Raw genomic sequence first — 13,409 nt, forward strand, 5'->3', positions numbered from 1 at the left:
ACAAATTACTCTGATCTGCAGCTTACCGTAGATAGTTCCACTTGGGCAAAAGGTGGTGACTTCAAATTCCTGGTATACGGTGCCAGATTGTGTAATTAATTTGTGGGTTCTAGGCTAACACAGAAGGCAAACACACTGCTCTTCTACTACCACACTTTCTGTGAGGTCAGGCAGAAGATGCCTCTCATGTCGTTCAAAGAAATGAATTTGATCAGGTATCAGAATTCATATTCCCAGTTATAAATGTTCTGAGAGGAGACTAAAACCAGCATAAGCAGTGGAACACGCAAACTGTCTATTTTCTTCAACACATCCCATATCCTATGCATGTTTTCTCTTTTTGGGCCGTTTGTTACATGCTAGAATTCAAATGTTGTTTTCAATCAAGTTGATGCTAGAGTACCTGATACTCCACTGTTTCTATGCAGTGTTGTGGGAGCAAGGAGGAAGATGGCCAATGACAGCCCAGAATTAGCTTGAATCTTTGAAGGAGTTGATAAACTTTCAGTTTTCTAATTTATCTGTAGATGACCATGGTCAGTTCTGATTTTCTACAGCACAGAGATTATCCCTGCCTCTCTCTCGCAAGCTCTGATAGTGCTTTATGACACACAGTTAATCAATTCATCTGGAGTAAGTTAGTCTTTCATGGTAGTCGTGGGCTGCTCAATCTAAATATATCCGATGAAAAGATGCTGCTTGCATGAATGAGATTTGATTATGTCTGTCTGTGTCAGACAAAGCAGGGTGTGAAATGCCAATAGGAGACTCAGGTGAGAACACTGGGGCTACACCTTGGTAGCTCCTGTGAACATTTGCTTACTGCCATCCCATCATTATTTACTTTCATACAAATGTCCCTTGAATAAAGGACTGGGTTTTGGGTGGGGGGGTTTTTTCGGTTGAGGAAGTAGTAGTAGTTGACAGCTAATGAAATTGCTCTCTCTCCTCTTTGGTGCTGGAAGCTCAGCCTAACACAAATACCTAAATAAGTAATGCCATGCAGAGATAGGCCTTTTTTTCCCTATTATTGTTTTGTGCTTTCCTTAGGGAATGAAAGCAAATAAGAGGAAAGCAGAGAATGATTTAGTAGCAAGTAGAATGAAGAGGGGATTTTAATCCTAGTGTCTGTGATGGTATAGAGAACCTGGAGTAAAAGAACAGAAAGGAAGTGTGGGGGGGGGAAGCGTCACTGAGAGAAACAGTGACTCCTCGTTGTGAAAACACTTAGCACTTCTTTGGAAACGATCTACTGTTAATGATACTGCAATTGATTAAAAATAAACCTCCGAATTGTTAGGAGAAAACAAAACTCTAGTCTTTTTAGAAAATGGTCTTTTTGTGTGCCTGTGTGTATTTTATTACTTAGTATTGTGAAGCATGGAGTGATCTCACTTCAGTACGTATCCGGCTGCACTTTTAGGCTGTTACTACTGTTTAGGTCATCCATTTCCTTTGCTTTTACGCACTTAGCTGGGAGAGGATCATCTTAGAAATATGAGTTGCCTGTTTCTTTTCCTCATGAAAGCAGGAGTAGTTAATAGGATAAGGTATCCAAAATAAACTGAAGAGGGTGAGGTTAGCCCAACCTGACATAAGTTGTCAGTGGTTAGGGGGAATGATTAGTTTGACTCCTTTACCCTCTTGTGTTGCTGAAGGAGGTTTTGTTGTCCATTTCCTCCTTTTACTTACATAATTATGTTAAGTAAAGAGTCTTCAGGGTTGTCAGTGTGCAGCTCTATCTTGCATTTTTCTGCCATCTGTGTAAGTAAAACAAGGATAAGGGACACTATTCCTGTCCCTTACCTTGTTTTGTCATCTCTTGTTCTTTTTTCTTTTATTTTTTTCTTCCTTTTTTTGGTTGTTTGATTTCTCCCCAGCTGCAGTTCAGACTGTTCATGCTGAAGCTCTTAGATCACATTACTGTCTGCTGTCCTTGTTCATAATTTATGTATGGGTAGTGAATAGAACAGTCGTTGCATCTTTTTAGCTGTTGCCGCAGTTGCAAGTATTAGTTTCTGAGGCAAAGATTGGAGAAGTGAGGTATCTTTTAGGTCTAGGAAATGGCTGCTGTGTGAAAGAGGGAACCAGCCAATAAAGCCAAATTGATGTGCTATTGTATTATTAAAAAGTAAGATCTTAGAGGAGCAGTGGATACAGTTACAGATTGGAAAAATAATAGTATGTACAGTATCTACATGCACTTGGCAATCTAGAAAGGGGACTACAGAAATGTTTTGCTTAGTAGTTATGCCTTGGTAAGTATACCTTGGCATTGCTTTTGCTAGGAAATATCCAGAGGCATTTGAAATTGTTTAAGAGTCACCGTAAAGGTATGCTGCAAAATGGTGGCTTACACAGTTGAGTACTGCCTTCCTTTCTCAAGCCAGTCAGCAGATACCTTTGGAATGACATTTCTAAAACCCTTAAGTTAACTTGCTAAATTAATGACTTTTGTGGGTGGACTTTCAGAGTCTTACCCTCTTAGAGGGTAAGAAAGACTGCATCCAGCAAAAGACAGACAGAAATTCTAGCAATGGTTCTTCTTTATAGAAAGGTAAAGGCTTATTCTTGAGATGTAAGGAAACCTCCTCTCTCATTACTCAATTCTCTCCATTTAGTAAACTACACAAAATTTTGCGTATGTACAGTTTATTGTACAGGAATAGCCTTTGGCAGTAAGTTCACCAGTCTCTGAGTATACAAAATAGCTTGGACTAAGTGTGACCTAAATAACTCCTTGTCCTGATGCATATACTAAGTAATATAAGTGAAACACTGCTTCACTCACAAGTTAATCTGTATAAACATGTGTAGTGTAAGAACCTGTGTATAACCTACACTTCCATACTTCAGATATTTAAAAGTAAATAAACCTACATGCGTAAGATTTAAGATACGTAAACAATACAGAACAGTCTGCATAATATATTTCTCCTTTGAGTTCAGTGGACATAAGCAGTTCAGCTAATTAAATTATGTAGTGTACATGTTTCTTCTCCTGTACTCATCTTAAACTTTCTGCTTGGTGCTCTTGAAATGAAAAAAACTGAAATTGAAAAGAAATTGAATTTTTTTAAACTTTTTTGTTGGGATGCTTCTTTTGCAGTTAATTAATTTGTAGCTCTTTGCATTAAGGTTATCTTTTCTTGGCTTGAATGCTGCTGACAGTCTCTTCCAAACTGCCTTATTAATCAAATGTTACCTGCTGACTGAAATTATAAATGCTATAGCTTATTTTAAGCATTTGAGTAGAACACCGTGTCAGTTGTACATTCCATGAATAGAACTTGGTGACCACTTGTCATTTTTCTTAAATGTAATGAGTTCTGTGCTACCGTGTTATTGTCCTGATTAGTAATTACTGCAGGTAAGTATGAGAACATGTTGCAGACATTGCTCATTGTTTTGTTTCTTTCCTTATTTCTGTATCATTTGACAGATCTGATATTAGTAATAGTATGCGGCATGTATGACTGTGGATGGGTGAAACTACACTTTGCCTCACAAATTGATGGTGACACTTTAGTTGAGTTGTGCAGTGACATGAAGTTGCATAAAGACCCATGCACAAGAGGCTACTTACATGTAGCATTCCTTCACAACCCATGCTGCCAGGTTTTTTAACTCATGCTCCTGAGTCTTTTCGTCATGATTTTCATTGAGAGAGTGAAATGCTAGGGCCTGAACAATAGGCCTAAGCTAGAGCTGACTTATGGGTGAATCCTGTACTTCTTGTGAACAGTGCTTCTTTGTGGTAGTTAACTGGACCACTTAATGTAGAACATGGATGCAGGTAACCTTTACTTAGGCTATTTATCTGTCCTAGGCCATGCTTCCTGGGAGATATCTTATAGATGACCCTTGTATAGTCACCCCCATGACGCCTTCTGCAAAATATCTTAGAGATAAGTTGGATACCAGTTATGTAATTGCCCATGAAGTATTGCCAAGGTCATGCCCTGTCTATAATGTATCTTAGGAAGATCCACCACCCGTGTCCTGAGCTCTGGCCAAGCCCCAGCCTCGGTTGGTTGGGTGGGAATACCAACTGTTGTTATCCATGCAAACGATAAAAAACTGCAAGTTATTTTTTGCCTGCTAATTTGGCCTATGAAAGCTGGACCCTCATGCACCTACAAGTGGACGCACTGCATAGGACTTCCCAATTGCCTAGAAAGGCTCTCCAAATCCTCACTGCAACCAGGGCCTCCCCAGCAACTGCAGATCTGGATGACGATAAAGTACTAGGGCAGTTGGTGATGTATCTTTCTTAATCACTGTTCTTTCCTGTACATAGTAATGATTAGCTGCATTACCTTTCTTATTGTCTTTGTTGTTTGTGCTGTTTATATTAGAACTTTCTTAACCTTATATGTAAATATATTATTTATTTTTCTATTATCTTAAAACACCAATAGCAAAATAACCCTATTCTTTCCGTTGGTGTCTGGGTCATTTCTGTTGCCCCTGTCAATTGGCAGCACAGAGAGGTATAGCACAAATTCATTCAGCAAGCAGCTTTAGGGGTGAAAGAAAAGAATTTGAGGACTGTATTTGTATGCCGTGTCTAAAATGTGTGATACTGGTACTGATTTTTTGATACTTATTTTTTTTAGGGCAGGTAAAAGTGTTCAGGGCCCAGTATACGTTTGAGCCCAGAACGGTAAGTACATCTAGACTTTAGGTGTTTGAGAAGCTTAATTTAATCTTGTCTGTAACATTTCTTCAGTTCTGCTAGGATTGGTCTATTAGACCTACTGTGCTGTGCTTTCAGTGATTAAGCCTGTTGATGGATAACAGTCTGTAATGTGACTGGAACTGCCTGATTAATCATCATTCTCTGGTTTTAAGTCCTTCTCTGTTTAAAAGCGGCATGCTTTTTTCTGTAATGTTAGTTACCTGCAGTCTAAGATCAGCAAGTATATGTGATTTGTATTTTCTTCAAAGACAATGATAATCAACACCTAATAGATTTGATGAACTGGGACAAGCCGAAAAGGGGACGAACCTGACAAACACAAGATATATTTCACTGCTTTTGTTGCACAGCGCTCTTTTGGGAAGGCTAGTCTCTTTAGTTGTGAGGAAGGTCACTGATCCAAGAAGTTATCTGTAGACAAATCAAACTACAGACTGTCAAGCTGTTTGCTAGTTGCTAGAGAATCTGAGTTATCATTCTCTTGAATGAAGAGGTGAATGTATTTTGTTTTGTTCAGGTACTTGTTTTTCCTACATACACACATTCCAATTTTTGTTAACTCTTCTTTTTTGTCCCCCTTTTTATTTTGTTAAAGCCAGATGAACTGTACTTTGAAGAAGGAGATATCATTTACATCTCAGACATGGTGAGTCTAGGACATCCCATACAGACTGAGTACTTCTGAGATGCAGCGTCTCCCTTCTAAAATATTTTCCCTTTTCTCTGCAGAGTGATACAAATTGGTGGAAAGGAACTTGCAAAGGGAGAACTGGATTAATTCCAAGCAACTATGGTAATGTCTAGAATATTTTTATTTGGTAAGATCATTCACTGTCAAAGGAAATCACTAAATGAAAAGACTTATTTTCAAAAACAGATCACAGCATTCGCATTTAATAGTACCCTACCATGTATTTCAGCATACATCTATCTGCAATATCAGTCACCGCTGTACATTAGCAGTAGACAGGTTGTCTTGTGTTTTTATAATCTAGAGTCAGCTTGAGTTTGCAGAGTGTTCATGTTTCTGGTTGTGCAGGTAATAGCAATTGATGCTCTCAGTTTTGAGGGGAAGAACACTTGGATCTAAAGGATGGGATTTTGTTTGCCATTTGTTGTGTTTGAGTGAATATATTCTGCCACAGAAAACATTTTCTTTTAAAATACTAATTAAATTACTAAATACCCTCAAATTATTAAATAATTAATAATACCACATAATTATGCCAAAATTATTAAATACATTAAATATCCCATACCCGTTCGAACCAAACAGAAACTGCTTTTTCAGTTTCAACTAAATTAACCTTTAAAACCATGAGTACAGACAACACAGCACAATTCTTCAAAGTCCTCCCAGGAATTGTAGGCAGAGTAGCAGTGTCTCATGACAGATTGCATCACAGCTGCTAATATTTTAGTAACTGTGGTTGCTTCATGGTGTCCCTTCTCCACAAGGAGACCTTATGGTAGCAGTGCTATGATTCCCTGCCCTGTAGTTAGTAGCAATACATGAATAAAGATCTGTGGTGCAGTTACTGAGGCTGACATCAAATTTCACTTTAGCTTGGGACTTCCAGACTGTCTACTCCTGCTGGTCACTGTTACATGCAAGAACAATAGTGTATGCATGCTTACCTACACTCAGGTTTCTTTTGACCTTAGAAGTGTGTTATATTTAAAATCAACAACCTACTAATTCAATTTATGTTCCCGTTGAGATAATTTGGAAAACTTGCATTTTAGACCAGTCTGGTCTGATGCCTCTCCAGTAGTGGGGTGATATCTCTGCCTGCACGTTTGCACAAATTTCAGGTGTAAGCAGAACAGAAGTCTCTGCAGACCTTAAGAACAAAGAGTACTAGGTGCATGTCTTCTGATTTAGACCAACCATGCAGAATCCCCAAGGATGGTTGCCACCATTACGGCTGCCTAGGTTCAGTTTTAACCATTGAAACACTGATTTCCTGTGCTCTTCTATAACTTTTTTTAAAAAGGTGGACACAGATAGGAAACTGCGGAGTCTCTGGTGGAGTCTTGTGCTCCATCTGCTGGGCTTGAAGGTGAAAAACCTGAATGAAAAGCTGCTGAATGCACTTTCAGTGGTACCTGCATTAAAAATACTTACTATTGAACTTTCGGCAAGAATTTTCTAAAGGCTTTTGAGACAGTATTGTTAACATTAATACTTTCTGCTTTGTGCAACGAGAACTCGTTATGACCAGCACATCCTGCTTATGTAATGGCTGTCTGCTCTGGGCCTGGCTTCTCCCACTCTGCATTAGGATTCTGTTTACTGTTTGCACAAATTCTTTTAAAATGAAGTACAAGAATCTAGCATTTGCTAGGAAGTTAAGCTTGTGAATTCTTACAGTTGCAAGCATTATGGGAGGAATGCACACTAAAGTAAGAAAAGATCTGGATAGGCCAAGAGTCTTAAGGCTTTAATTTCTGCTAACTGATGTACAGTTATCAGAATTTGCCTGCATTGCATCTGATTACAGTAACAGTTTTATCTGAAGAACACCCTTTCACATTCTCCCTAGCTCCTGTAACAACTACAGTGCACGGCTTAGAGATCCTACTCATCACATAGGCACTGTCCTACTTGACTGTACCTTTAGTAGTTGCAAGGATTTCCACATTAAAAAAAATTTTAAAATAGAAGGTTGTACTTCAGTATGCCTGTCACTACCTTCATTGTTTAAGCAGTTTTGATTTGCAGACCTCCTGCAAGTTTTCCAGGGAAAACAAAAAATCTGTGTCAAATGAAAAAGAAGCCTATTGACAGTGGGTCTTTTTTAATTACCCTTCACAGTCTCCTTGGAAAGAATTCACTCGTAACTACTATAGTATGACAGGCTGTAGGTTGTAAGCCTAGCCTTAGGCAGCTGCTCAGAACCGTCTTACGAAATGCAAGTAACAACTGAAATTAAATATTGCCAGATTCCTGGTAACTTGAACCTGCTGATCAATTTGATGCTGCTGTTTGAAGTTTTTACAAGCTTTTCTCTGAACTGCTTTCCCATGCACAGGAAAAAGAAGTACATCTGACTAGTCTGTCACTCACAAATCCCTTTTCACCTTAGAATCAAATCAAATATGTATTACTGTTCTTCTGGAATATCTGTTCAATTTCTGAAGTAGTTAAGTTTACTCTTTCATTTCAGTGGTAGAGCAAGCAGAGTCTATTGATAATCCACTGCATGAAGCTGCCAAACGAGGTAAATGTGGTGTGCGTTTTAGTTCTGTTGTGCTAAAGGATGACTTGCTTGTTTTCTGATATAATAATAATATATTTAGAATTAAGATATTCTGCTTGTTTTGTTTGTCTGGTATCTTGAACAAGTTATCTGGTAAGTTTTACAGCTTTTAGAAGCTGAGCTGCAGCCAGGTAGAATTGCCACTCTGATTGTATACAGAGAAAACATTTGGTACCATCCATATAACTATATAGGGATCTAAAGGTCTTCTGTGAGTGGAGGAAAATGGGTTTGGTATGACTTGGACTGGTTGTTTAATGAGCTACAAGTGTTGCTGCTAAATCTCATTTTCTTTTCATAAGTTCATGGGTGGACTGGTACTGACAGGAAGAACTGTGCCTTTAATTGTTAACTCTTCAAAGAAAAAACATCAAAACTAATTTTGTCTTTCAGGCAACTTAAGCTGGTTGAGAGAGTGTTTGGACAATCGAGTTGGTGTCAACGGCTTGGACAAAGCTGGAAACACAGCTCTGTACTGGGCATGCCATGGAGGCCATAAAGGTAATTAATTTGAAATAACTGTTGTCTGGTTTTCTTAATATGCTTGTTAGACTGATAAAATTACAGTGCTGAATGATAAAGACAGGACTGTTTAAATATTATTCTGTTACTTTAAAGAAAAATTAAAGCTTCAAGGGAGGTTCAGCTCCATCAAATCTGTGTGTGTTGTTCTTGCTGTTGAAGCAGGTATTCTAATCAGCATATCTGTTAGAAGCAGAGTAGGAAGGAGGAGAGGCCAAAAATAAGTGCTGTATTCTTTTGGGTATTTTATGCAGTAGCATTTCTTTGTGACTAATGGTTCTCTTGGAATGGATTGCTCTTTCATTGAATCTTAAGTAAAATTTATACTATGAACGCAAGAAAAGTCTCTTGTTTCCACTAAATTTTTCTCTTTAACCCCCCCTCTGTTTTCTGCAGATGTAGTGGATATTCTGTTTACCCAGGCAAACCTAGAGTTAAACCAACAGGTAGGTTAAACCATCAGACCCTTACAGTAGAGGTGGGATGTTATTCATCCTTGGTACAAGATGAAAGGTTTTTTGCTGTATTTTAATCCTGTTGCTTTTCCCTCTAACTCCACAGAACAAATTGGGAGACACAGCTTTGCATGCTGCTGCATGGAAGGGTTATGCAGATATTGTAGAGATGCTGCTGGCAAAGGGTAAAGATGTTTACCAAGGTTTCAACAAGCTATGGCAGACTAGATTACTGAATGTTTTTTAATTTGTATTTTTAAATGTTTTCATGTAACTCAGGTACAGTCCTTAGCCAACTCACCTGCCTGATTTTATAAGCCTTGCAGAATATTTTGGCAGCTGTTTGGAAAGTAGACCTCTTACCTGCTGAAGATAAATTTAATCCTGCTTTGCAAACAAAAAAAAGAGTACAGAATGGCATCTGCTTCCTAGAAAGGCAGAGCAGTCAGCGAGTTCTCTAATCAACTGTAGCTTACAGAAGATCATCCATAACTTTTGGTGTGCTTCAGAGCAGTTGATAGGTCATATTACCATGTCCATTACTGTTCTACCAACATTACTGAGATTGATGTAATAATGTCATTGCTCAAAAAATAGCTGAGACAGTGATTCATTATGAACATTTTCCATTATGAAGGAGCAAGAACAGATCTGAAGAACAGTGAGAAGAAACGGGCTTTGGATATGGCAACCAATGCAGCTTGTGCTTCCTTGCTTAAGAAGAGAGAGCCTGCAGGTATTTCTGATAATTTTTTTCTTTTTAGAGAACTTTTGATATTTTAACCAAACACCGATATTTCATTAGCCATAAAATCCACTGGAGAGGTACATGGGCTTAGAGTTATGTTTGGAAGGGTTCACTAGAGAGGGTTAGTTCAGAGCTGTGGTAGAAACCTGTGGTTTATCACATGGAGTGTTGCTGATCCCACACAAAGTGCCATCTTGTGTGAGTAAGATGTAAAAGAGTTTGGAAGGCCTGGATATAGTAAGGGAAGGAAATAGAAGATAGGCCCCTCAGACAGAATGAAAGCAAGGATGGAAACTACTTTAAAAGCAGTATGCCGCAAGGGGCAGGGTATGAGAGTAAAATGTTGACTGATCTTCCCCCATATGCTTGTCTGTTCCTCAAAACTAAGCCAAACCAACACCAACAGATGCTCTTTTATCTTCTTACTGCCTTTTTTTTTTTAAATTGTTTATTCCTATGTCCCTCTGAGTGACTGTCTAATAGAGAAGATAGAGGCATAAAGAATGCCTTCAGGTATTTATCAAAATGCACTCACTGCCTTCCACTGTACTCCGACTAGCACAATGTCCATGTCCGAAAGAGTTAATGAGATACAGGGCTATTTTAAAAAGCTGAACACAGAATGAATTGTTCGGTATTGTGTATTTAATATTGCCTGTAGCTTTCAGGAGGCTGAAGTTGAGGTGGAAACCCTAGGTGAAAAGAGAAATTACTTAAAAACACAGAGTTACAGTTGATTTTTGTGGTATAAGCAGTCTAGCAACTGTATTGTCACAGGGTTAGTGGGAACAGAGAGAATACTAACCTGTGGGAGCTCAGAGGCTATGGGAATGAAATGGTGGAATAGCTGATTGCAGCTTTACAAGGCCAAAAAGAGCAGTTGCCACAAAAATGTTGTCCAGCTCTTTGGTAGAGGTAATATCAGGATTTTCCAGAAAACCTTGACAAATTATTTCTCTCAATTTTGACTCTGAAAAAAGCAGTTAAAGGGCAGAATTCCTTTGGTTTTCTGCACTTGTTTGTGATGTTAATTCCTCCCTGTTAGGAGCACTTACTTCATCTTTGCATGTCAGTTGTAGGCACCTAGTACAGGTTGCTTCTCTGTTCTGATGGCCCTAGTAATTATATTAATGTTTCATTTCGTGATACTAGGTAACTGATCTTTTACTTCTGGTCCATTTGTGTCACTCCCTCTATATTAATTTTGTTCAATGGCTGACTGATTTTTTCATCCTTAGTCACTTCATCTATCACCAGTCTCTGGTACTCTTGCACCCTATCTTTTTTTTCTTGCTGGGGTATAAGAGCTGATATTCTCAGTCTAACTGCAGTTTCAATACTAGCTTCTTTGTTTTTCTGTCTAAATTTGGCCTTTTATAATATCTCTGACACTGCTGATCTGTATGCTTTTATTGAATTTTGTGCTTTCTTGGTTATTTTCAGAAGTTTTGTTGTTCTTTGCCTATTGAGGCTTCATTTCAGTATTTCCAATGTCTGTGAGTAAGACAACTGTTCTTTTTCAGACTGTTTTATATCAGTAGTCTTTCTGTCCCCAGTTCCAAATCTGTTCCTATTTAGATATGGTTCCTATCATAGTCCATCTGAAAAACTGTTTTATTGGAGAAAGCTTGCTTTGCCTCCACTTAAATGTACAGTTTTGTGCTTTCTGTGTACATACACACATTCAAATGTTATAATTTCTGAAGTATATTCTAAAAAATGAAAATTACTAAGGTCATGTCATATAAATGCAAAACGATTGTGTTGTTTGTGCTGCTGAACGAGGAAACAGTTGTTACAGAGAAGAAATGGAATTTGTACTTCCTTTAAGTATGGCCCCTTGAGCACAGTGCTCTACAGGTTTTTTTCCTTTCTTTCCATTCTTCCTTTGCTGCTGCTTCTACTCAAAAAATAAAAATTTTTTTCTCTTAGATTTCTTTTATCAAAACAGTTGAGCAGGTCAGTTTTAAAGTTACTCATCTTCCTCTCTTCAGAGATTTGGGATAATACGATTATTAGTTCTGTGAATTATGTTCATCTTGTTATGTCTGCACTTGGTCTTCTTAGTACTTTCAATATGTTATTACACAGCTGTGACTGACAAGGATCTTGTGGTTCCTGGCTCTTGGTAGTGTGATATTATATATGTTATCTACAGTTCATATTCCTATCCCAATATTTTTAAAAATATGTAGGAAAATAATAATCTATCACAAAAATAACATGCTGTTTAACTTGGTACAGCCCCAAATGTAGATGTGATTCTCCAGGTACCACTGCACATCTGGTGAATACACTTGAATACTCCTGTTTGCTGCTCCATCAGAAGCAAAGAGTCATACGTAGTTCTAAAAAATACATGGTCAGAAAAAAAACTAGGTGAGAAAAGAGTAATGGGAGAGAATAGATGAAATGTGTTTGATTTTAAGCAGAGAATGGCACCAGCTAGGCACTATCCCCACTTTATGGGGACGGAACCACAAAGGCTCTTCCACCAGCTCATCCATCCTTTCCATTGTGATTTAAACATAATGTATACAGCAAATAGGATTGAAGCATTCCAGCTCTGCTGTACAGGTTCTGAGGAGGCAGATGGCTCTCAAAGGTCACAGGCAGTCTGAAGCTCCTGTATGGGAAATGGGATTACTGGCTTAGCCCTACCATTGAGATCCAGATCTGCAGCCCCATCCCTGTAGTCCTAGCATCTCTAAATGATAGAGGCATCAGATTTGTCAGGTGCTGGCTTGCAAGCATTGCAAATGTGAGGCTTTTTCTGATTTCATCCTGGATTAAGAGAGAGTTTTGTTTCTTTCCAGGTACAGTCCGAACACTGAGTAATGCAGAAGAATACCTTGATGATGAAGACTCCGATTAACTCTTTCCATTCAGCGTAAAGAACTATAACCCGCGTTGCCTTATGTTGTTCTCAAAACATATCTTTACAACTGTAAAAATATCCTAGAGTATTGCAGTCTCCCAATATAGCATATAAATGAGGGTGAAATCATGCTTTCCAAAGGAATTATATTCACATAAGCCAGAAGATACCACATTTAAAATCAGAGTTCCTTTGGAATTATCTCACAGAGGAGGTGTGGCATACCCTTGTCATTGAATGGGCAGACCATCTTCTAAACTCACAGGTTTCATCTCAGGCCTTCCCAGCAAGTGCTTTGCGTCTCTGGAATATCTCCCTGGGTATAGGTTCCTTTATGCAGCTAAGACTGGCAGAGTCAGTACTGACTGACAGACGTGAGTGGAGATGCTGCTATTATGCCTTTTGCCCACATGGAGCCAGCATGACAAGGTCTGATTTTCAATTTTGGTAATTTTTTTCCCTTCCATTCCTTCCTCTGCCCTTCTAAGTAAGGTGTAAAATGACCTGGCATGATCTGCCCCAGAATGCTTTGTCTCCTCTATTGCTATGGGCCCAATTCCTGAAATATAAACTCAGATTAAATGCTTGCTTAAGTCAGGTTTGTTTGAGAAATGCACTTAATTTTGAACTTGATGGCTTGGTTATTTTGCTTTTTGAAGTGCATTATGCTGAAACTATTTGCAGTGAAAAGAAGACAGGATATTTTTCCATTTATCCTGCCTAAACTCTGATCTCTAGCTTTTTTTTTTTTTTAAGTGCTCTTTTGTTTTCTCCTAAATTGCCTGTTTGAAGGAATGAGGGAAGGTGTATATCAAATATACCACAGGTATCTTTAGAAGAG

At 38.4% G+C, this 13,409-nt stretch overlaps 1 protein-coding gene across 1 annotated transcript; it reads left to right on the plus strand.

Moving 5' to 3' along the window:
- Nucleotides 1-3,786: 3,786 nt before the first annotated feature.
- On the plus strand, nt 3,787-12,671 carry OSTF1 (osteoclast stimulating factor 1). Its single transcript, XM_009073420.1, has 10 exons — nt 3,787-3,796; nt 4,620-4,666; nt 5,298-5,348; nt 5,432-5,495; nt 7,873-7,926; nt 8,359-8,466; nt 8,884-8,933; nt 9,049-9,127; nt 9,580-9,678; nt 12,507-12,671. The coding sequence occupies exons 1-10, from the start codon at nt 3,787-3,789 to the stop codon at nt 12,563-12,565; spliced, it is 621 nt and encodes a 206-aa protein (XP_009071668.1). The 3' UTR covers nt 12,566-12,671.
- The last annotated feature ends 738 nt before the right edge of the window (nt 12,672-13,409 follow it).

The sequence above is a fragment of the Acanthisitta chloris genome, unplaced genomic scaffold, assembly GCF_000695815.1.
Source record: "Acanthisitta chloris isolate BGI_N310 unplaced genomic scaffold, ASM69581v1 scaffold1814, whole genome shotgun sequence".
Taxonomy (NCBI): domain Eukaryota; kingdom Metazoa; phylum Chordata; class Aves; order Passeriformes; family Acanthisittidae; genus Acanthisitta; species Acanthisitta chloris.